The sequence below is a fragment of the Neofelis nebulosa genome, chromosome 7 (assembly GCF_028018385.1).
Source record: "Neofelis nebulosa isolate mNeoNeb1 chromosome 7, mNeoNeb1.pri, whole genome shotgun sequence".
NCBI classification, from domain to species: Eukaryota; Metazoa; Chordata; class Mammalia; order Carnivora; family Felidae; genus Neofelis; species Neofelis nebulosa.
In genome coordinates, this window is record NC_080788.1 from 4,287,587 (window position 1) to 4,310,147 (window position 22,561).

At 46.1% G+C, this 22,561-nt stretch overlaps 3 protein-coding genes across 9 annotated transcripts in view; 2 read left to right on the top strand and 1 right to left on the bottom strand.

Annotated features, from left to right (window-relative positions):
- The window catches only part of BTBD1 (BTB domain containing 1), a 43,038-nt gene extending 40,846 nt beyond the window's left edge, over positions 1 to 2,192 (top strand). Inside the window, exon 8 of the mRNA XM_058736429.1 lies at positions 359 to 2,192. Coding sequence (XP_058592412.1) covers positions 359 to 517 — 159 coding nt within the window. The 3' untranslated portion in view covers positions 518 to 2,192. The remainder of the gene's footprint in view (positions 1 to 358) is intronic.
- A 1,107-nt stretch (positions 2,193 to 3,299) lies between these two features.
- Positions 3,300 to 13,400, top strand: C7H15orf40 (chromosome 7 C15orf40 homolog). 4 transcript variants are annotated; one of them, XM_058736432.1, is made up of 4 exons: positions 3,300 to 3,461; positions 4,210 to 4,336; positions 6,321 to 6,448; positions 13,176 to 13,400. In XM_058736432.1, the coding sequence occupies exons 1-4, from the start codon at positions 3,348 to 3,350 to the stop codon at positions 13,215 to 13,217; spliced, it is 411 nt and encodes a 136-aa protein (XP_058592415.1). In that variant the 5' UTR covers positions 3,300 to 3,347; the 3' UTR covers positions 13,218 to 13,400. The 4 variants fall into 4 exon arrangements, with proteins under 4 accessions (XP_058592415.1, XP_058592417.1, XP_058592414.1 ...); XM_058736434.1 differs by lacking the exon at positions 13,176 to 13,400 and adding an exon at positions 9,748 to 13,166; XM_058736431.1 differs by lacking the exon at positions 13,176 to 13,400 and adding an exon at positions 7,741 to 7,857.
- A 1,902-nt stretch (positions 13,401 to 15,302) lies between these two features.
- RAMAC (RNA guanine-7 methyltransferase activating subunit) lies at positions 15,303 to 20,607 on the bottom strand. 4 transcript variants are annotated; one of them, XM_058736438.1, is made up of 4 exons: positions 20,492 to 20,607; positions 19,869 to 19,917; positions 17,352 to 17,522; positions 15,303 to 16,638 (listed from the first exon to the last, which is right to left on the bottom strand). In XM_058736438.1, exons 3-4 carry the CDS (start codon positions 17,519 to 17,521, stop codon positions 16,452 to 16,454), a joined length of 357 nt encoding a protein of 118 aa, XP_058592421.1. In that variant the 5' UTR covers position 17,522; positions 19,869 to 19,917; positions 20,492 to 20,607; the 3' UTR covers positions 15,303 to 16,451. The 4 variants fall into 4 exon arrangements, with proteins under 4 accessions (XP_058592421.1, XP_058592419.1, XP_058592418.1 ...); XM_058736436.1 differs by having other exon boundaries at positions 17,352 to 17,552; XM_058736435.1 differs by having other exon boundaries at positions 17,352 to 17,530; positions 20,492 to 20,606.
- Between the last annotated feature and the right edge of the window lie 1,954 nt (positions 20,608 to 22,561).

Sequence of the window (22,561 nt, forward strand, 5' to 3'; positions counted from 1 at the left end):
GAGCTGAAATATTCCACTGCTTGGAGAAAAGAAGTGCCTGTCAGCATAGCTCTGCTCTGACATGGTTCTTTATAAGCAGTAGCCCTTTGCTTGAGTAGGAGATTGAATGTTTGACAGAAGATAAAATAATTATTTTCTTAAAACCATTTCCCTGTTCTCTAAAAGCGGAGTTCTACATTATTTTTAATCATTAACTAGTTTTGTAGCAAAAATTCCATTTTTCATGAAGTGACATAGCATAAAATTTCATACAAGAACAGTAATGAAATACAACAGATCATTAACCTAATTAAAACACCACATTAAATTGAGTGCTTATTAAATGAAAATTACTAACGAACCTTTTGTTCTCATTTAGGGCCCAGATTCCCACTATGGCACAAAAGGATTGAAGAAAGTCGTGCATGAGGCACCTGCTGCTGGCAAGACTGTTTTTTTCTTTTTTAGTTCCCCGGGCAATAATAACGGCACTTCGATAGAAGATGGACAGATACCAGAAATCATATTTTATACATAATCCAGCATTCTGATACATCTTGGCTGAAGAGTACCATACAGTCTAGTCTCAAAGGCCTATAAAACTGGCCACAAAAAATAGTCTGAATGTCATGAATATTTATAATTGTGAGATCAGAAACATTTTGGTTTCTTAGAGGACATGAACAATATTGATTTAAATCTCTGCATGGTTTAAAAGCAGATTCTCCTTTTTCTTATAACCTTAGGGAAAAAGAACTGGGTGTAACCTTAAAAAAGCTGTTTCAGCTTTATCTCGTATAATTTCGTAGATGAGCTGACTCATGGTCTTTCCACAGTTTTATAATTGAAAGATTCTTGTTTTAGACAGATGGTTGTGTTGTTTTAACTGTTGTGAGGGTTAGATGAGATGGACTTCTAGGCTTATCTGTTTTGAAGATTACATGAGATGAGACGGGTCAGTATTCCTACAGAATTCCTATTAATTCAAATAACTGATTTCAGAAAATTAAGAAAACTGACCTTATATTTGGAGTTTTGAAATATCTGGTTGTTAGCATTCATAATATTTCTAGAAGCAGGCCTAATAAATGCCCAAGAACATTTTCAATGCATTTACAAAAAAGGATATTTTATAATAGTATAGTCATGTGTTACATAGTACAGCTTTAAACTATAAATGGAGTTGGTACAAATTCACAATAATGTGATATACACAGAGGATCTAAAGGTATAGTCTAGGACTGGATTCTTCATCACCAAGGTGCACCACTGCACTTGCTGGTAGCTGTCCGGGGGATGGTCCTGAGGATGCCCGAGACTGAGATGGTGACTGGCTACACGGGCATCGGTTCCACATTGTGGTGATAATCTAACACAACAGGAAACTGAATAAAATACTAACCTTTCTGACAACTACTTTGGAATTTTAAAGATCTCCAACAGCATCACTCCTGCTGAAAAGTGTACTTTGTCACCGACACAGTTCTACCCAGGAAGTAAGCTATGTTTCATGTTTATACCTCCTTCATGTCACAGGTTATAGCCGTTTTGGGAGGGGATAGGAAGTATACCTGGCAGAATAACATTTATATACTTTTTTATAAAGCAAAATTTTTATATAAATAACATTATCTTTTTCCCTTGAAAACGATTATCTTGTAAAAAAAAAAAAAAACAAACCCTATGTGTAATTAAGATCTATCACATAGTTTGGGAAGATGGTTAAAAAAATCACAATTCTTTAAGTAACAGCTTAAAAAGAATTTTTTCTAAATAATAGTAATTAGGACAAAAAATTTCATTTAAAATAGTACTTCATTTTATATTTTCAAGGAGGTAGTGATGTGTGTCGGTGGCAGAGGTCTCAAAATCGCTGAAGAAGGGAAATTTTTCTCTGGTAACATATGGACATAAACGTCAGTTAACTGGAATATCTATGGAATGTGTCGTTCTGGTTAATTACAGATTAACTGGCAGGCGCAGATTAACCAGCTGTAGTAACCATTATGGAAAGTACTTCCACCTTAAAGTGTGGAATAGGTAAGTAAGTTCATGGTTTTTGACATTAGAGGCATTTCAAGGGCTTTTCAAGTACGTTGCACTGAACAAGGATTGTAACTGAAGGTGCTACAGAACGTACAAGAAACGGAACTGTTTACGGATCTGGGACATCCCCTGGAATTTTTAAAAAATAAATATTATCCTTGTATTTATTTTTTGGTCATTTGTCTTTTTCTTCCGAAAGTTGAGTGTAACCGCGTTCTGGAACAAGGTTTCTAGTTAATTGAGGTTTTAACGTTATTTGTAAGGAATGGAGGTATTTATTGCAGCACAAAATATGAGCGCCTTGCTGCTGCCTTAAAGCAACGCGTCGGAACCGCAGTAGTGACCGCTGTTGCCTCTGTGCTTCTTGGACCTTTTTTACTGGCCTCAGGGTTTTCTCACCCGTTCTAATCTCGGGAGGGGGAGAAGGAAGACTTGCCGTGTGAGGACTGAGTCCCCACTGGGTAGTACCACTAGCAGCTACCAGAGTGATGCCCGTGTGCCAGGCTCTGCGCTGAGTACCTGCCACACGTTCTCACTTGTGTCTCGCGTCAGGCTGCGGTAAGTACTAACACCCACTTCACAGGCGGGGAAATGTCACGTTTAACAAGGTCGGTAAGGGGGGAGGCAGGATGAAAAGCCAGGTCTCTCCCTCCCGAATATCCGTGCCCTGACCCGCCGTGAGCTCGCTGTCCCACTGCCGTCTGGCATGTCAGCGGCAGGTCCCGCGCCTCGTCCACGGGCCACGCTGCAGCCCGCGGTCTTTCTCAAACAGCACGGGTTGGACTGCGCCAGTCCTGCCTCTGCCCACTTCTCCAGTCTCGTCTCGCACATCCCACACCAGAATGTGATTTCCTCGCCTCTGACACGGTGGAATCCTCAGCGCCTGGCACAAGGCAGGTGCTCCATCGGCACGTGGGATACACCCCAGGGCTGAGGCCGCACGAGGCTCCACGTCCACCTGTGGGCCACGGGAAGCAGCGTCCGCATGGTGGTGGCAGCGGGAGCCACAAGACACCCGCCCCGGTGCACTCCTTGCCTCTCACTGCGATCCTTTTCTTAGGAGGAAAGAGAAGAGCAGAGGTAACACAGCCTACCTACGTGCTGCGTGTGCGGAGCCAGGGAGGGGTGGGGGGGCCGGGATCCTCGTCTCCGTCTCCGGGGCTACTTTCCAGGATGAGGGGTCGTGCTCCCGCCGGCCGGGAGGGGTCGCCCTCGGGCCGGAGCAGAGGCGCGGGCCTGTGGGGTCGCTCCCGCCGGCCGCGCGCGCAGGCGCGGAGCGCTCTTCCGGCGCCGCTCCGCCTCCGCCCGGCTTCCCCGCGGGGATGCTGCGGCTGGGCCGCGGGCTGAGGCGGCTCGGGTCGGGACGCGGGGCTGGAGACTCCGGCCGGCTCCCTTTAAGTGCGGAGATGCCCAAGAAAGCTGGTGCGACGAACAAGGCCAGTGGCAAGCCCCGTGGCAGGGGAGGGTGGGCGGCGCGCGGGAGAGAGGCGGGCCCCGCGGGTGGGCGAGGGCCGCCGGCAGCCCGCGGCTCCCCGAGACCCGTCTGCCGGCTCTGAGGCCGGGTCCCCGCGCTCCCAGGGGGCCCGCCCCTCACGCAGGCTAGGCGCCCCCGCGGTCCCGGCACGGCCTGCGCCACCCGGCGTGGGAGGCTCGCGGCGGCGCCCCGGGCCCGACCGCCCTCCGCTCTGGGTCCCGGGCGGCGGGGGCTGAGCTCCTGGCGGGCACGCCGGCTGCGCACCTGCTGCCCCGGTCCAGGCATGGGAGGCTCTGCTAGAGAGCTACCTCCGTCGTCCCTTCCTCTCTCCCCAATACACGCACACTTCCGGCCTAGTTGCTCGCGGACGGTCCTCACCTCGGGCTGCAGGGGATGCAGAGATGAGTTAGTAAGTGGTGTCTGCGCCTGGAGAACGGGGGATACAGCGCAGACGGTAGGAACCAGCGCTCAGGTGTGGAAGCCAGAGTCCCGGCCCCCCAAGGCAGCAACAAAACGCTCCGTTGGGCTGATTGGAGGGCTTCGTGGAAGAATTGATTTGGAATGCTTGGAAAACCTTTCCGGGTGGCCAGAAATCCCTGGACACGACTCATTCGTCTTGGTTAAGGGTGAAAGGGAGTAGAGGAAGGATCAGATGTGCGCAAACGTATTTTATAGCTTGTAAAGTTGTAGTGTGGTTGTTGTCGTTTTAGGGTAAAAGCCAGACCAAGGAGCCAGAGACACCACTTCCTCCCTTAGGTCCTGTGGCAGTTGATCCTAAAGGTTGTGTCACCGTAGCCATCCATGCCAAACCTGGTTCCAAACAAAACGCTGTAACAGGTACATCTGGCCCCGGGGGTGGGGGTCACGAAGGGGCTGGGGCTGGGGGGGGGGTTCTCCTCCATCCTCCCTTTGCCTTGGTTAGCGGAAAGTCGGTCTGTACAGTCAGGGTTTTCATATTCGTGATTGGAGGCTTCTCCGTTTTAAGATTCTAGATTCTAATGTAAAAGTGTAAGTAAATCCAGTGTCAAAAGTGAATATATGATATTTACAGCATACCAAGTGAGATGAACTATCGTGTATTTTCTTTTTTTTTAATACGGTATTTTGAAAAGGACACACGCGGAAACACGTGCAGCCTAGAATTACTGCGTTTGTCCTATTTCAAAACTGGAGACATTAGCCAGAGAAAGAAAGAAGAGACATTTTGGTCGAGTTTAATGACCATTGGCCCAAGGAGGAAGAGAAAACCTGGTGTCTGAGAGTCCTGATCAGCAGCTCCTGTGTGGACTTGTTTTAAAACAATAAAGAATTTTTCTGGGCCCAGTTCTTTTCATCTATGGGAGACGATACTGGACTAGGAAGCTTTCAGGCTATTCCCTGGAGCCCAAAAGGTGCCTCGGGGGTGTTTTAGGTGGACAAGGGGAGGCCAGCAGGCAGCTATGTTTACATTTATTTTAAATGCTGGGAGCCCAGGGGAACTTCTGTGGGTGCAGAGCCGGGGAGGTGGGGAAGGGCTGTATTCCGAATGAGAAGTCTGAAAACTGTTGATCTGAATTATTTTGAAGGTCTTTTTAACCTCTAAAGCTCCTTCTTTTTTGTTGTTTTGTTTTGTTTTGTTTTTACACTTTGGAAAACAAGACCTCAGAATTGGGGTACTAGGCTGTGGTTTGTGCCGGTGGCCGTGTTAGTCTGCCTTTTCTGAGTAGTTGTTGTGGACCCTGTCTCGTGTCAGCATACCATGTTTCATCGCGTCTGAGATGCCGTCAGCTAGAAGGTGCACAGGTATTTTGTGTACCAGCAAGACAAAATCCGTACGAACGCTTTCTTTTCCGTCCGTTGTGAGACGTGTCTGGATTTGAAAGGTACTAACGCAGCGCACGGTGACAGGCCAGGCGGCGGGCTGTTGTACGAGATTCTGTGGCTGTGTGGTTGACACAGGCAAGGCGTAAGCATGTGAAAACGCCTGAGAATCCCTACGTGGGGGACCAGGTTCAGCCCACTTGAGAACTACTGTGAGAACTCCGCTCTCGGAAGGACAGTGGAGTGGGCTGCAGGCGGGCCGCTCTTTATAGAGGCTGTACTGATGGGGGTCACGGCCACTGTGCAGACTGGCCCTGGAGTTCAAAGCATGTAGCCAAACGACTTTGAGTTACAGCATCACTTTGTCACCGGGTGACCTTGGGCACATCTTGACTTCGGTTTCCTCGTTTGTAAACTGGGGATAATAATGGTATGAATATCTTCTTCGTGAGGTTCTTACGAGGATTAAACAAGTTAATATCTGTGAAGTCCCTAAAACGCGTGTGCCCTCAAGTTACCGTGCGCAAGTGCTGTGTAAATGTTTAAATGTTGCACCTTAAAGACATGAAACAGGCATTTCACGCGAGCCGAACCAGGCCAGTCCTCTCCTTTCCTGAGCCCCGAACAACCCTTGTCCAGTGCAGCGAGCTGCCTCCGTCCCGCTTCCTTTGTGACACTGCTGACCCAGCCTGACCTTGCCTTGGGGTTCGTCCTGCCACCCCACGCAGTTTCCAGTAGCCTACATCCAGGACACTGCCCAGGGTTCTGAGCTTCTCTTGATCAGCAGGATGGGGGTAGATGTAGACTTTCTGTGGATTTCTTTCCTGAAGTGGTGAGGGCTTATTTATCATGTTTGTGTACCCTAAAGCTTGAGTAGTTTGCTCGTTCATTTCTTTGTGCAATAGTTATTCATTGGAAACCTACTATGTGCCAGGTGAATGCAAACTCTTTTACAAAATAGCTTCACCTCTTGAAGAAAAACAACTCCTTAAGGGTCAAGTCCACACTGATCTCATTCCAGACTTGACACCTGAAGCTGTGAGTGTGGCCATTGCTGCGCCTCCGTCGGAAGGAGAGGCTAATGCCGAGCTCTGTCGCTATCTTTCCAAGGTCTTAGAACTCCGCAAGAGCGATGTGGTTCTGGAGAAGGTAGGTCTCTCTCTCAAAACAGCTTGATTATTACATGTCAGATATTACTATGTTAATGCTGATTTTTCTTTTCCAAATCATTGAAAAAACTCTCATTCATTTCCTCACGAAACTATGTGAATTCTGTTTAGTTTCCTCCATTCCTGCTGCCTCAGCCCTTACTCAGAGTGACCACGCTCTGTATGTCTAGTCCTTAGTTGCCACCATCTCGAGCATTTTCCTCTTCCCACATGTTTTCCTGTATCTGCTGGCAGATTGATTTTGTCTCCTCTTTCATCATCATTCTAAAAATCTGAAAGGGTTCCTGTTGCTTATCGTCTCCATTAGTGAGTCTGTCAGGTGTTTCTGGTCTCCCCACGTTATCCTTGCTCCCCGGAAAAGCTGATTAGGAAGAGAGGCCAGATGAAGTTATTCACACGACGGGTTTGCTCTAGGGGTAGATATCAAAATCACCTGGCATTGATTTCTAAAACACAGGTTCCTGGACATCTCTAGACTTACTCAAAAATAGACTTGGCAGGAGTAAGACCCAAGCATGTTTATGTTTCTTAAAGCTCAGTTTGTTTTCTCGTGATACACTCTCTAGATCTAGGTCCCAGCTGGCATTCAGAGTCCTTGGTTAATAGGCTGCATCTGAAAATTCTCCCATCAGGCCACTACCCTCGATACATCCCCCTTGTGTTGCAGGAAACTCCTGACTCTCTGCCAGTGCCCTGACATCTGCCTGAAGGGGACTTCCCACTCCTCTGCTAGTCCAGCTTCTACCCCTAGAGATAGATAATCCCTGCTCACATTTTACCTTCTTTAAAGGATGTTTCAAAACGAGTATTATAGCATTTGCTTTTCGTTTGGAGTTTTCAGAAATGTGGAACAGAGAGAACAGCAATTTGTTTGGAATTATTTTTACACAAAGTTTATATATAAAATTGCAATATTCGTTTTGGTAATTTAAAAAATAATTTTAACTTTTAATTTCGACAAAGAAGTTATTTAAAAACAGAGCATTCTACATCTGGACTCTATTCATTTTGAAATTGTAATGCCAATTCTTATTATTACAGAAATTGATACATGAATGTAAAATCCCTAGATCTGGAGTGCAAAAATTGGTAGAAGGTGGAATCTGAGCTAATCTGTGTTGAAATCAGAAATGACCGGGAGAAAGCGATGGCTAAGCTGTCAGGACAGCCCCAGGCCACCACGCTGGCCCCATGAGGACACTGCCACGATGGGTGCCTCTGAGGTCTGCTGTCTCGGGGTTATCCTGACACCATTTTCTCCTTTTGGTCCAGGGTGGTAAATCTCGTGAGAAAGTGGTGAAGCTTTTGGCCTCCACAACTCCAGAAGAGATCTTGGAGAAATTAAAGCAGCAAGTGGAAAAGAAATAAAAGCCAGTTTTGAGAAAAACACATCCTTGGAAAGCTTTTTTTATTGGTATTAATGGAGAGGCTGTTAAATAAGAAAATATATTTCAGTGCACAAAAGAACGTGGAAAAAATACATGTTTAACAACAGAACGCAAGAATAGGAATTTAAAAGTACTCTACGTTCAATATAGGTTCTAAAATCCCTGACCCCAGCTTGGAGTATGTTACTCTGATTTTGTGGCATCACAAAATAAGAGAGCTGGAAAAGTTGTTTAGGATGACCTCACTCAGTCCGTTTCGTTCTGTGACGGGGCTTCTGATGTCCCGAAGTTGAGAGAGTTCTTCGGGATCTCATGGCGCAGGGTGGCAGCTGGAACCCGATCCCTGGACTCCTGGTTGGATGCGGTTCATCGTGATTGTGAATTAAAGTGCTATTTCTGCGGCCACCTCAGGGTTCCGAGGATTGCCTTCAGGTCCAGCTCACAGGTGACAGAAGAAGACCTGTCACACTGCTTTGTGCTCTTAGTTTGTATTTTAAAAGGCGTATCTAAATACGAAAATGCTTTCTGTGTCTTTTTAAAACTCTGTGGAGCATTTTGTGAAAAAGTAAACAAGAACAACTAAGACTTGTAATTTCGGGGAAGTCACTGACTTTTCGTCCTCCTTGGATGGTAGCTGTAGTCTTCAAATCTGGTATTTCTGAAGACTCTCCAGAGAGCCTTAAGAGAGAGGACCTGGCAGCTATTCTCAGTATTGGTAAAGGCCTGTCAGAAATCATATGTATATTCAAGCTTCAAAAGCGAGTAATAAAGATCTTGTTTTTAAATCTCCAATGCAAATTATAGTGATTTGGTAAAGGTACATAATTTCATTACCTTTGCCGATCAGAACCAAAGCAGTTGTGTGCTTTTGTCCAAGTACCTGAGAAAATGTACGGGGAAACAAAAATCTTTAAAAATACAAATTCCACAAAGAAGGAACAATAATAAAAATTGTTGATGGCGAAAGGGCTGGGAAACAGTCATCTGGTCAACTCTTACTCTGTGGATAGGAACCAAGGAGAAGGTCACGGTCAGTATTAATGGCAGAGCATGGGTCCCACTCCACGGCCTTCTTTTCTAAGCCATTATGTCATACTGCCTCCAGATGTGTCTCCCTTGGACCTGGTCTTGGCTTAAGAACAAGTAGCAGAAACCCAACTCCATCTGGCTTACGTGATAAAGATTCACTGGCCTGATACCTGGCAAGTCCAGAGGCAGCAGCTCAGTGTCATCATAAAGGACCCACTGCAGCTGACAGCGCCCGCTTCAGCCTCGTGCCCACTTGGAGGCAAAAAGGCAGCAGCCCTAGGCCTCACGTCCACGTGCCGCCCCCGCCGCCCCCCCCCCCCCCCCCGCCGGCAGGAAAAGACGCCAATGCCACTAGGAAGAGCGGGCTCCCGCTCGGCTTCCCCCCACTCCTTGGTGGTTGGGGTGGGGGAGAACCAGAGGATGGGTTGCCACCCTCGTGGTGTTTCAGGTTCCAAACACAGGTGGTTCCTTAACTGTAGTGCAGAATATAAATGTAAAAACCCACCGGGGCCCCCACTACAGAATTTTCAAATGCATGTGACTAGGGCCTAAAAATTTTAAGAAGCTGGATTTTCAGTTTACGTCCAAGAGGTGGCACCATAATGCAGCGGCAGAAAGCCGCTTCGTTAATCTGAAGTGAGCAGTGCTAGTAGGAAGTCTCCGTAGTGCCCGCCAGTGTCCCACACTCTTCTGTCTGGTCTGGGAGACATTTCTTAGGCTTATACCCTCATTCCCTGAGTTCAGTTCAGGCCAGGGTGTGTGAACTGCCCTCTACTCGGCTGGGTACTCAGGAGTCTGGCTCAGTGCTTTAGTGGAGTCAGCATGGTCTTAAGTTTGTCTCCCTTAATTCTGCCGCTTTCAGAAATCCCATTTAGTTGGTGATTGAAAATGGAATTGGGCTGGAAAATTAGCAAGGAATTCATTTCGAAACAAGATACCAATTTATTAATTTGAGTGAAGAACACACCTGCCAAACAGACTGTATAGTGGGATCCTCCAGCTAGAACATTCTGTCACTTTGGGAAGTCTCTTGACGAAGCCAGTCAGCATCTGAAGAGCGCTTGGAGAGCCTGGGATCAGAACCAGGGGAGGGAGGAGGGCGGAGCAGGGAGCTCTGACCATCTGCGATAGACCCATTCTGTCTCCTCAGCCCCTCTCCTGGGACAACTCTGGACACTGATGCTCCCTTTTTCCAGGCTCTGAGAAGACTACCTACTTCTGTCCACGTGGGCTGTCCTCAGACAATCCTCAGAATTCAACTGATACGGTTCTCAGCATTTTCTAATCCTTTTCTAGGTGAGTGCCACAGGATCCATCTAGCCCCCTTGCTGTTAGAGTCAGCGGGGGAGAACCCCCAAAGTTGGCAGCAGTTTGTATAGACTCTGTGGTCATTTCTACATGAAACTTCTCCACGATGTGGCTTTACTGTCACAGTGGCTTTCACATGGTTTCAGAGCCTTATGTTTCTCTAGAGATACCTGGGTGGGTTGGAGAGCCATGGAGAATAAGGGAGGGAGTCACGTCAACGTGACTCTAAGCCTTTAGCCCTCTTCCAAAGCTGTGCTGTCAGTGTGGCGGCTGCTAGGCACATGTGGTTACTGAGCACTTGAAATGTGGCTGATCAGTTGTTTTTTTTTTTTAATGAAAGCATCACGGAAATAAAGGCCACGTTGGAAACACAAAAAAGGTTGAAAATACGGCATAGAATTTGGGGGGCAGGATAGAAGGAGGTGAGCAAACAAAGGAAAATGTCAGATCTAGAAGTCAGGAAGGGGCAGTCAACAGACATAACTGGGGTCCTGAAAAAGAACCCCCCCCAAAATGGAGCAGAACAAAGATTTCAAGATAAAATGAAGAAAATATTGAAAAAATAAAATATGAATTTAAGGAATAAAAGGTGCAGTGTCCCAGGGGAAATACGGACAAATGGTTGACAAGGAGATACAACCTAGTAAAGTTGTCTGACTTCAAAAACAAAAAAGCCTACGGCCATCTAGACAAAAAGTTGAAGGCCTAGGGAGGGAGGGGGGAGACACACACATGTACACTCTCATTGCTCACGGGAATGTGAATTGCTACAGTGTTTTAGAAAATGTGGCACTTATTAAAAATACAGGTGTTTTAATCTGATTATCCTACTTTTTGAGAATGCCTCATAGAACACATAAAAATGCCAGAGTATATGGGCAAAAAAAGGGTAACAATCTAAGCGTCTGCCTGTAGGAGACTCATCATATAATCAACAGCAAATCCATACTATAGAGTATTATGCTATTAAAATTAGCTTTTAATCTATAGTTACTGACCTGGAGTGATGTCTATATTGCATGAACAAAGAATAGTGTACATGTCTGTGTGTGTGTGTGTGTATGTGTGTGTGCGTGCACACACACACACATATATAATCTGTGATAAAGGAAAAATACATATCTAATTTATATATATTTGGGTGGGCATGATAAAAGAGAAGTGTACACAACAGGCCATGACCGCTGGGTGAGCGCAGATCCTTCCTAGGTGTAGTGTTTCACTTTTTTGTAACGTTTATTATTTTGTATATACACCGAACATATATAATGAAAGAAATTTTAAAATGAGAAAAACAGACTCAAATGAAAAAGCTCCGGCCTTTAGCAATGAGAGCAGCTTCATTTATGTAATTCAGAGCAAGGCGGGAGGGCCTTAGGGAGCTCAAGGCACGGGTGGTGGAAAAAACCATGAGATCATCATCACATCAGCCCTGAAGCTGTCTCCAGAGAAGCTGCTGAAAACTCGGAGAAAATCTAGCTGGTAATCGATACATAGGGCTCTGTGGGCCCTTAGGGACGGGAATGAAAACACCAACCGAATTAGCCTGCCAGCCCATGGAGACGTTGGCGAAGGACCTGCGAGCTACACCTCTTGCACCCACGTCGGCCCAGAGGTGCCCCACACCCCACTACTACTTCTGGAGGCACACGGCCGACACGGACTCACAACCTGTGACGTGCCCAGCCCCGTGATGCATAGCGTGGGAGTGCTTTCACTTAGTCCTGCGAGGGGGCAGTCCGATGACATGTTAGCCGTTTTGATGGAAGACGTCCTCATCACTAACCTGCTTCTCCCATACTGTCCGGTAAATCTAAAGATCTGGGGTGGTATTACCCACATCTCTTTTCCACTTTTCTGCACTGAGGGCACTGATAACCAGCTCCCCAGATCACTGCGCCTTCTGGCTTCGACAGTGTTCCAGGGGCTGAAGCTAATTCCTCTTCATCTCTGGCACATTCCTGATACCATGTAGCCTTATTGATGAGACCCATGCGGCCAGCTTGACCCGGGGCCGTTCTCTCCCAGAATGTCCACGGGCTCAAGGATCTCTGTCACTGTCCCTATTTCCCTTAAAAGCTGGTCCTAGTAGAGGTCTAGACTTCTGGAAAGGAGGAAGTACTTGCTCAAGTCTGCCGTGGAGTCCAGTGGTATAATCTATTTGAATCTAGTTGTTTATTTGGCTCTGTAATTAGGAGCCAGGAGAAATCTTGGTTTAGGTAATTCAGAATACAGAGAATATATGTGATTTCTGAAGTAGTAATCTAAAAACTAACATCACGAACTCCTACCAATGTCAAGAGTATTTACTCCTGTTGGCCTTAATTCATTCTAAATTAAAAGCCAGAGGACTGTAAAAGCACACATTTCTAAATTCATAAATAGAGGAAAGACACTGAGGGACCCATATAATTAGGTTTTTTCACACAGAATTAGCCAAAGCCTATTTAGTATTTCAGAATCCTTATCTATCTCAAATATGCTTCTTTGGTCAAAATACAAGATACTGAAAGAAATCCCAAGTAAGGTTTTCAGTGAATGGTTTGTGATAACTCAATTTGTCTAACATTACCAAAGGAAGCACTTTCACAAGTAATCTTCCCAACTGATTGAAGTTATGAAGTTAATATACTCAAGCTGGGAGTATATTTCCCACATTTCCTAATAATAAAAAAAATTCCCTTTCACTATAAACAGTGTTAATTAAAAGAAGTCAAAGGCCAGGGGTACAGATTTCCATACACAGCCAAATCTTGTTTGGGTTAAATGAATCAAACGGAATAGGTCTGGGAAAATTTTAAAGGTGTTAAAATAACTGTATTTGTTTTAGAAACAAAGTGTAGGGCTTTTATTAGAGTTCAGAGTTATGATATCAATAATCTTCAGGGCCAAAAATCATTTCCTTCCATTTTAGTATTCTAAACTTAAAACTGACATTTCATTACTCTTAATTCTGTCACGCAGTTCTATGTTTTCCTTTAGGCGAATCAATTACAAAGGGAAAAATTACATCCTGTCTGTTGAACATTATAAGGAAGGCAGCTTTGAAACCCAAAACCATGCTACAAGTCTCACCAGATCTCTTTTTCCTATCTGGTTTCAAGAACTCAAACTGTACTCGGAGCTGTGACCGATGGTTATTAGTACTCTGGATAACCTCAAATCCCTCTAGCACTCAAGAAAGAAAATAAAAACAACCCCTCCATCTCAAGTCTCCAGCAAGCTGGTCTCAGTCAGTATTAACCTGATGTGCTTCCATCATCAGCATTCGACATTTTAAAATCAGGGATTTCCAAATAGCAAATGCTACTAATTTTTAGCTTAATGTTTATATACATTTGATATTTGAAATTTGTTATTTTCTGAAGCATATAATTTCTTCTTTTGCTAGTTCGTGTATTAATTCACTTAAGAATCACAAGTCTTCACTCGCAGTGTCTCCTGCTCTCCCCCATCTTCTGTCAGTTACTCCACATGCTTCACAGCCGTGCTGTGATTCACCTCTCACCGCGTCCTTCCCTCCCGTTGACAGAACGAACGTTTATGCGGCACCGGTTACGTACCGCTGGGGGTGTAATGGTCACAAGCTCTCATTTCTACCTTAAGCCCTTGTATGTTTGCTCACTTCTTTTCACGATCACCCTGTGAAGAGTAGCAGGGTGAGTGTTCTCCTTATCCTGACAGGGAAGCAAATAAGCTCCAAGTGTAAGTGATTTTCTCAAGGTCACACACCTCGTGAGAACAGGACTGGAAGCCAGGACTCCTTATGCTAATGCTAGATGCTGTCAACAACAGACGGTCTATTTGAGATTAATTCCATCTGACACGATTTTAATTCTTCTCACTCTTAAATTATCCTTTTTTAAATGTTACTTTCAGTCTCTCCCACATGAAGCAGAAACCGTGTCTATTATTTCCTCTCAGTTTTAAGCAGATAGGGGACAGGCTAATGGTGACTTGCTATTTAAAAAAAAGAAAAAAAACCCACCACCATATAGGCTACTCTAGCAGAATGCAGAAATAACTCGCGTTAAAGGGACTCCTGTTTTCAAGCAGGGCTGAGTCTCGGGCCATCTGTGATCTTACCGTACTAGGATTAAGAGATTTAAATACTATTAGAAAATAACCTTTCCTTTGAGTTTCCTGAGACCCATCCCTCACTCCAGCCCCACGGGCCCATCGGTCTCCCTAATTAGGGCCAGGAGCCGGTACGGCAGAGATCCTGTTGTAAAGCTGTGGCCAGTTACTATCCGGGTGAGTCAGTGCCTGTGCTTTATCAGTTGACAGACATTTTTAATAACCCATCTGCCTTCAGACAGGATCTTGGGGTGCTGTGAGGCTATCCTTAACTCTCTAGGCTAAGTATCTGTGGTCTCCAGTTAAAGCTGTAACAGCACTGTGCCTACTGATGTAATTAGAGGGGTACAGGGAAAACCCTTCTTGCTAAAATTTCATTCACATCTGAATGTGAAGATCCGGTTTTATTAGATCCTTTCCAATAAAAGTTACCTGAAAGGATGGCTCTTCAGGAAGGGGGGAGGGGAGAGTTGGCTCCAGAGCATGGAGAAGTCAACCTCAAGGGCCTAGAGTGGAGTGTTAAGAGAGGAGGCAGCAGAAGGCAGATTTAAGAAGTTGCCTTTAAATTCCTTTTCCCGGGGCGCCCGGGTGGCGCAGTCGGTTAAGCGTCCGACTTCAGCCAGGTCACGATCTCGCGGTCCGTGAGTTCGAGCCCCGCGTCAGGCTCTGGGCTGATGGCTCGGAGCCTGGAGCCTGTTTCCGATTCTGTGTCTCCCTCTCTCTCTGTCCCTCCCCCGTTCATGCTCTGTCTCTCTCTGTCCCAAAAATAAATAAATAAACGTTGAAAAAAAAAATTAAAAAAAAAAAAAAAATAAATTCCTTTTCCCCATGATGAAACTTCTACTCTTAACATTACTCTTAAGCCAAATAAACTTTTCAACAGATATGAAGGAAAGAGCAAAAAAACCCCAGAAGGTTCATCACATCAACTGCCAAAACTTGAGGAAGAAATTGTTTCATCTTAAGTATTTTATTAGCTGAATAACACCATTGTAGTGGCCATTAAAATGATCTGAAACAAAACGATCAGTGTAAAAGCAAGTTACAGCGTCACTTTATTTATACAAGAGGAAGCAGCAAAGGTGCACATTTGGAAGTGGATAGAACACTGTTCAATCAGCCCACGTTAAATACCATGAAAGTAGTCAGGATGCAGCGTTATATACATACCATTGGAAAAGAAAGGGTTTACAGAGTTAAACTTTTGTATAACATGAGTTTTCATCTGCTATGTTTAAGTTGGCAAAAAGCCTTAGAGTTTGTATGAAATGATCGTGTACCCTAATCTCACCCACCACTGGATCAAGACACTGAAACTGAGAAGAGTTCCTTCCTTATTTTACAGCTTTATTCTTGACATCCCTCTAAAAAGAGACCAAAATGATTGTGGAGCTGACTCATACCTGGAGTAATTATAAAGTACCACGGTCATAACAAAAGCCAAAAGAAGTATCTACAATTGTTTTACCTTTCAACTGCTGAGGTCACATACAACACAGTACAAGTAGGCATAATTGTGCATTCATGAGTTGACTGTACTAACCTCTGCAAAAACTTCGGAATGAGCATATCCAAGTAAATGGATACTTCCTTATCTTACAAAATAAAATCAAGCAGGAGTGCGTGGGTGGCTCAGTTGGTTAAGCATCCGACTTTGGCTCAGGTCATGATCTCGTGGTTCCTGAGTTCAAGCCCCGCATTGGGCTCTGTGCTGACAGCTCAGAGCCTGGGGCCTGCTTGGGATTCTGTGTCTCCCTCTTTCTCTGCCCCTCCCCCACTCCTGTTCTGTCTCTCTCTCTCATAAACATTAAAAAAAAAAAAAAGTAAAATCAGGCATTTTCTACTTTAAAATTTTTATTTCTGTGTAAAACAAAGACAGAACTCCTAGAGGTCAAACAAAGAAAACACACAGCAAGCTCAAAGCCTGTTAAGTCATGAAACAAAGAAAAAATCTGAGGTAGAAGTCAGGTAATAAATCCACAACCTTTTTAGAGGCATACTTATTCCCAGCAACCATAATGTCTCTGGTAAGATCTCATTTAAAAAAAAATAAAGTCAGAAGTACCAAAAAGTTAATAATCCACTCTCTGAAATCAAACGTAAAACTATGACCAACAGAAGATACAAACTTTTGTCACGTTAACAGAGTAATGGTTTTACTAAAAGCTGCTGCCGCTTCCATCAGTAGTAACCATAGGGAGGCCGTTGGTTGTAACCATAGTGTCCGTACTGGTGGGGGTAGTAAGGTTCTTGTCTGTGCTGCGGGTAATTGTTACCCCAGGATCGTCCATGCCACTGATTTGATCGATTGTCACTGGGCCACCCCCGTCTGCTATCCCTACCTCTAAACTGTCTGTTATCTTGCAACCTACAACAGCAAAACAAAAAGATTTTTATACTTCTCTTTTAAAAAACACAAATGACAACTCTATCCCAGTGCATTTTATTTCAGTCTACTATTCCGTCCACAAGGGGGTAAAAAACATTTTTCTCCGCAGAAATGTTATAGCACCAGTTAGTCAAAACATTCCCCAAATTTAAATCATTCTTCTAGTATCACACTGGATACGCTTTGCAGAGAAATAGGCAGACCACAACACAAAACCCAAAACAACAGAATAGTTCTCAAACTGAATTCTATTTGATTGTACAAAAGCAGTATGGTAATCTATTCATCTATTTTGAATTCTTACATAGACATAATTTCTATTGTATAAATTTCTTTCTCAAGTATAAGCCAAAGACAGTACCTTCTCTATGGAATCTAACACAGAGTTTTATAGAAGACTCTGGGATTTTCAAGTATATTTGCAAAGAAAATCAAATGTCAGTCCACAGGAAGAACATTTTAAAACAGAACATTAAGACACACACAACTGAACAGCAAGGGAAAAATACATGGTGCCGACAAAATACTAAGGCACACGTTTACTGGCCGCTTGCTCTGTGCAGGCAGGCGGTCGGCACCAGGAGTACCAAACAAAAACATCGGTCCCTGCCCTCGCTGGCCTCGGGGGCTAACGGATTAAAGCCGTCCTCTCCCACGTCAGCCATCCGCAGGTGTCCTCCCATGATACATACCGATTGCCTCTATTTCTCTGGTTCCCAGCGGCTCTGCTAGTCCACTCCTCGACGATCGGAGGGGACTCAGGAGGGCGCTTCAGGTATTCCTGGTATTCTTGGTCATCTTCTGTGAATCTACTGGCGAACATCTCTTCAAAATTTGGAACAGCTTCAGAAGCGTCTGTCATCCTGAAATTCTGTTGTTTTTAATACAGTTCTCTGAGAATTTTTTTAAAAAGTCACATTATCTTACCAGATAGTGAAAAACCAAGAGATGAACAATTTTAGGCAGGGTATTCATAAACGTCTTTGTGTACTTTTAAACTTCAGATAGTTTTAAACATTCAATTCAGTATTTCTTGACTTCTGTAATATAGATGTACTAACTGGCACCCAGGATACAAAGATGAACAATATATCGTGGTCTCTACCGCCAAAGAACTCTTGGTCTATAGCGTAAGACAGACGTGGTATAAAGGGAGGAACAGTGAATGTCAAGAAATGAAGCTGGAAAAATAGGCAGGGATCGAATTATGAAAAACTGTGTATTCCACATAAACAACTGTGCACTTATTCTGGTAGGAAATGGGGAGTCCTAGGTGGTTTAAGCAGAGAAGTCTCCAGAGCAAGCCGACTATTTAGAAGGATCGCTTTTCTAACCGGGCAGAGCACAGATTAGCGAGGACAGACCAAAGGCAGCTTACTGCACTGCTGTAGGGCTCAGTCTGAGGAAGCAACTGTGAGGACAGGTAAGATTCCAGGAGAAATTAATCACTCACTAGATGTTGTGGGGTGGCAGGGGAGACAAAGGATAACTTCCAGGCTTCTAGCCAAATGAGCGCATGGCCTATGGTGCCATGGGAACCCCAGGAAGAAGGGTGGGCAAGGGTACACAAGAGTTTGAAGTTAGTTACGTTATGCCCATCCACACGGAGAGTCAGCTCACAGTTACCTATTTGGGACTGAGAAGCAAGTTGATGATAAATACGGGAGACATCAGCAATTCTGATGGTGGTTAATGCTGTCAGAATGGAGGAGATTCCTCAGGAAGATTGTGGAATAAGAAGAGTATCAAGGAACAGAATCCTGGAGAACACCGACGTATAAGGAAGTTGAAGATAAAGAAGAAAACCGATAAGAACCAGCAAAGTGAGCTTACCATAGAAGGCAAGAGACTAGAGTGAATGGTCCTCAATGTTGAACAGTACAATGATAGAACCAAGAAGAGAAAACTAATTGGGTTTAGCCATTAGGAGGTGATTATTTTAGAGTACTAGGGATTGAAACAGGACTGCAGTTAATTGAAAAGTAACTGGAAGGTAAGGAAGTAGAAATCTACACTGACTACGGACTAAGTTTTCAAGAAGCTTCGCTGAAAACAAGAAAAAGGCAGTAGCTAAAGGGTTACTGGAAAATTATCTCCTATTTTTCCCAGGACAAAGTACCTGAGGTTAGGTTTATAGGAAAAGAAAAAAGAACCAGTAAAAAAGTGAAAGACTGAAAATACAGGAGAGACACAAAAATGGAAAAGCAAATAGGCATTTAAATGAACAGCTACTCAAGTTTAGGGTACTTTATAATGGCATCCAATGCGCTCCTGTACTGTGACAAAATGAAAACTACTATAGACACTGTCTAACAAATCTGTATTAGTTGGGTTTCCCAGGCCCATTCTGGATTCGTTCAAGTAGTATTTCCTTACCCACATTCTCCGGGAGCCCTCTACCTCTAAGAAAAGATTTGGCTTAGGTGACAAAAGGCCTCATCCTCGAGACGCCATGGGACAAAGACTTCTCTTCTTTTAAACTTTATCCAAGACGTGGAAGCCAGCCTATCAGCGTGCTGTAGGGAGCTCCCCCCTTCCCAGTCTTCCTTGACCACATACTGGTCAGGACTCCCGTCGCTGTCTTTCCTAACCCAGACTTCATCTTTCTACTCTTTGCCTCAAGACTCCTAACACCTGTTTTCTGACTTGGGATATATGTGACATCATACGAAAACTTTCAAATCGGACATCCTGCAATTATTTTTCTTACTGTATTACTTCAACTTACAATAAAACTTTTTGACAAAGACGTGACAGTGGAAGACAATTTCTTCATTAGTTTGTTTCTCATCCAAATCCCCCAAAACATATGCAAATATTTATAATTCTACCCTCATCCCAGCAACATTAAACCAAGACTACTGTGTGGATGCAAGAAGCAATACCTAGACGTTTTAATCTTTCTTAGGCTGCTGCTCTCAGACTTTCCACTTTCTCAGATGTCAAATTCTCAAACCCAAGGTATGATTTGTAATAATAAGTTCAGCCAATGACCATCATGCCTGGGTTTCTATAGGAATCACAGAAACCACCAGAAGGATGACCCATACCCAACCAGATGGGGAGTAGAAACTCCAAGACAAGGCAAAAATGCCACTCAATTTCTATGTTCTCCTACGGTCCCCTTCTCACAAGTAAACAAAAATCTCTATTGTTACTCACGACAATGAAATTTAAATATAATTTTAATCGATCTGAGCTTTACTTACCCCAGCACTTTGAGGCAGTTGTACTATTTAATGTTTATGTTGTTTCGATCTGGGGGAAGGGAGAAAAACGTTTGATTCCCTGGAAGGAAACCCGCAAAAGGTGGTGGGGAGGGCGAGGAACACAAGGGCCTCAGTGAGTGAAGGGGCTGTCCTAAAAGCGCTCCGGAGACTTGCCACGCTGGCTGGAAAGCGAGCGCGAGCGCCCAAGTGGCGGCGGAGAACGCGGGGCCTTCAGGACCCAGAAGCCGGTTCAGGCACGGCCGGCACAAGGTACGTGCCCCTCGGTGGAAGGCAGGGGCTCAGCCTTTCGGACCGGTCTCGAACACAGGTAAAACCGCGCGGCGCAGTGGCTGCAGGCGAGCGGCCTTGGGGACCAATGACCACTGGGGGCTTCTGCTGCCCGGGGGGACGCGCACCGGCTTCCCAGTCCGCTGTCGGAGCGCACTGGGCTGGTCTCCCGCGGCCCTGGCAGGCCTGCTCCCTCCCCAGACGCGAGGGCGAGGGGAGGCCACTCGGCGCGGCCCGCCCGGCTCCTTGCTCCCCGCGGCCACGATCGCCCGCCGAGGGCCGCGTCTGCCCAGCTCGGGCCGCACCCCGCCGGCCACACGCGCAGGAGCACCCACCTCCGGCCCGCAGCGCGGCCACGGGATCTCCCACTACTTCAGCTCTCCAAGGTAACGGAGCCACTCGGGCCACGAGCCGACTTCCGCTTCCGGCAGGCCCGCGCGGGGGGGGGGGGGGGGGGCGGCCTGCCCAGTCTCGCGAGATCTTGGGCCCGTCGTGCAGGTTTGTCCTGGTTCCTCGATCTCCCGAGCCCCGCGCTGAGGGCGGCGGGTGTCGCGCGTGCGCTTTCGGCCCGCTCTCCCTGGACAGGACACCGCTGTGCGTGAGGCCTCCTTAGCGAGGGGCCGGTGGCGGGCGGGGACGGACGCTGAGGAAACGTGCGGGGAGGAGAGGGAGAGGCCCCCTTCCGGCCACCTGTTCCCGGGGTCGGGCGACGCGAGGGCGGCGCCGCGGCGAGGCCACAGCTTTCACCTCTGCCTTGGCCAGGCCCCGGTAGTAAGGTGTCCGCAGTCCGTTGGTGCCCGTTTTTCCCGACACCTCCCCCCCCCTCCCCCGCAGCAGTGAAGTCGTCAGGGCCCAGCTACCTCCAGGCGCCGTGACCTTTTCTTCTCGGAGGCCCTGCGGTTCCATCAGTGCCGGGTGTCCCAGACGTGACCCGCCCCCGCCCTCGCGACTGGCTTTCGGAATTGTGCGCCCCGCTTTTGTTAGGATTACCTCCCGTTTCTGCTTGGAAACTTTGACGTCCACCATTGATGCCCTTTTCCCCCTGTACTTGCTCCCGTCAGTTGACAGGTGCCATCGATTCTACCTCCGCAGTAATTGTGGCCTCCAGCCACGCTGCGTACACACTGCCTGCACCTCCTCGAGGTTCTCGTCCCCTCAACGGGGCAAGTGCAGTACTTTTCCTCTAGCGTCACTCACTTGCCAGCCCTGTAGTCCTTTTCAAGCACAGCTGTGATCAGGAATCGTCACGGGCTCCCTGTTGCCTGTAGGTTAAGGACCTAATTTGTGAACTTGGATTCAAAACGAACGATTTTCTGCTGTTCCCCTTTCCTCCTCCCTTGTCGGTGGGAAACCAGACCGTATGAATCTCTCCCGACCTCCCTTTACCTTCTGAAGATTGCCCCTGGCTCTTTCTCCTTAGGAATACTCTTCCTTCCCTATCTTCGTACACTGTTGAAATGCTGCCCGTTGTTTAAAGCCACATAGTGGGGCACCTAGGTGGCTTGGTCGGTTGAGCGTCCGACTTTGGCTCAGGTCATGATCTCGCGGTCCGTGAGTTCGAGCCCCGCGTCGGGCTCTGTGCTGACTGCTCAGAGCCTGGAGCCTGTTTCAGATTCTGTGTCTCCCTCTCTCTCTGCCCCTCCCCTGCTCATGCTCTGTCTCTCTCTGTCAAAAATAAACATTAAAAAAATTTTTAAAAATAAAAAATAAAAAAAATAAAGCCACATAGTGACCTCGCCGTCTAGAAATAAATTTTCTTTCTTTGGAATGGCCATCATACTTTCCAAACCATTCTTCATGTATCCATTCAGTTATTACCACTTCGTAGTTTCTAGTTTCGAATTAAAACAGTGTGTACAATTCCTTCCCCTCCTAGACTGTAAACAGACCTCCATCACTTCTGCATCCTGGAATGTGTGACGCTGTGCTTTGTATAAAGCGAGCGCTCCGTAAATGCAGAACGAATGTGGAGCTGCCAGCGTTCCAGGCCATGTTTTAGAAGCACCGACCTAGTAAAAGTGACTAGGACAGCATGGATGAGGAGCTCTGATACTCATTACTCGCCTTGGATGGTAAAGGTGAGAGGGGAAAGAGCAAGGTTGCAATAATTGAGTAGCGCTCTCCTTAGTGACTGTGTGGATGGTGGGGGGAAAGAATTATGAGCAACCAGGGAGGACTCCAGTTCTGTAAGCCAAGAAATCCAGACTGAATGCCCATAGGGTGAATTTTTTTAATCTATGTTTATTTTGGGGAGAGCGCAAGCGGGTGAGGGGGAGTGAGAGGGGGACATAGGATCTGAAGTGGGCTCTGCGCTGACAGCGGTGAGCCAGACGTGGGGCTTGAACTCGTGAACAGCGTGTGATCATGATCTGAGTTGAAGTCTGACGCTCAACTGACTGAGCCAC

Bases quoted from the DNA above. Each gene is read 5' to 3' on its own strand.
- C7H15orf40 (XM_058736431.1), top strand. From the start codon at position 3,348: ATGCTGCGGCTGGGCCGCGGGCTGAGGCGGCTCGGGTCGGGACGCGGG. The intron at 3,462-4,209 runs GCCAGTGGCAAG...TTGTCGTTTTAG, and splicing joins AAGCTGGTGCGACGAACAAG to GGTAAAAGCCAGACCAAGGA. The intron at 6,449-7,740 runs GTAGGTCTCTCT...CTTTTGGTCCAG, and splicing joins GCGATGTGGTTCTGGAGAAG to GGTGGTAAATCTCGTGAGAA.
- RAMAC (XM_058736438.1), bottom strand. From the start codon at position 17,521: ATGACAGACGCTTCTGAAGCTGTTCCAAATTTTGAAGAGATGTTCGCC. The intron at 16,639-17,351 runs GTATGTATCATG...TTGCTGTTGTAG, and splicing joins CAGAGAAATAGAGGCAATCG to GTTGCAAGATAACAGACAGT.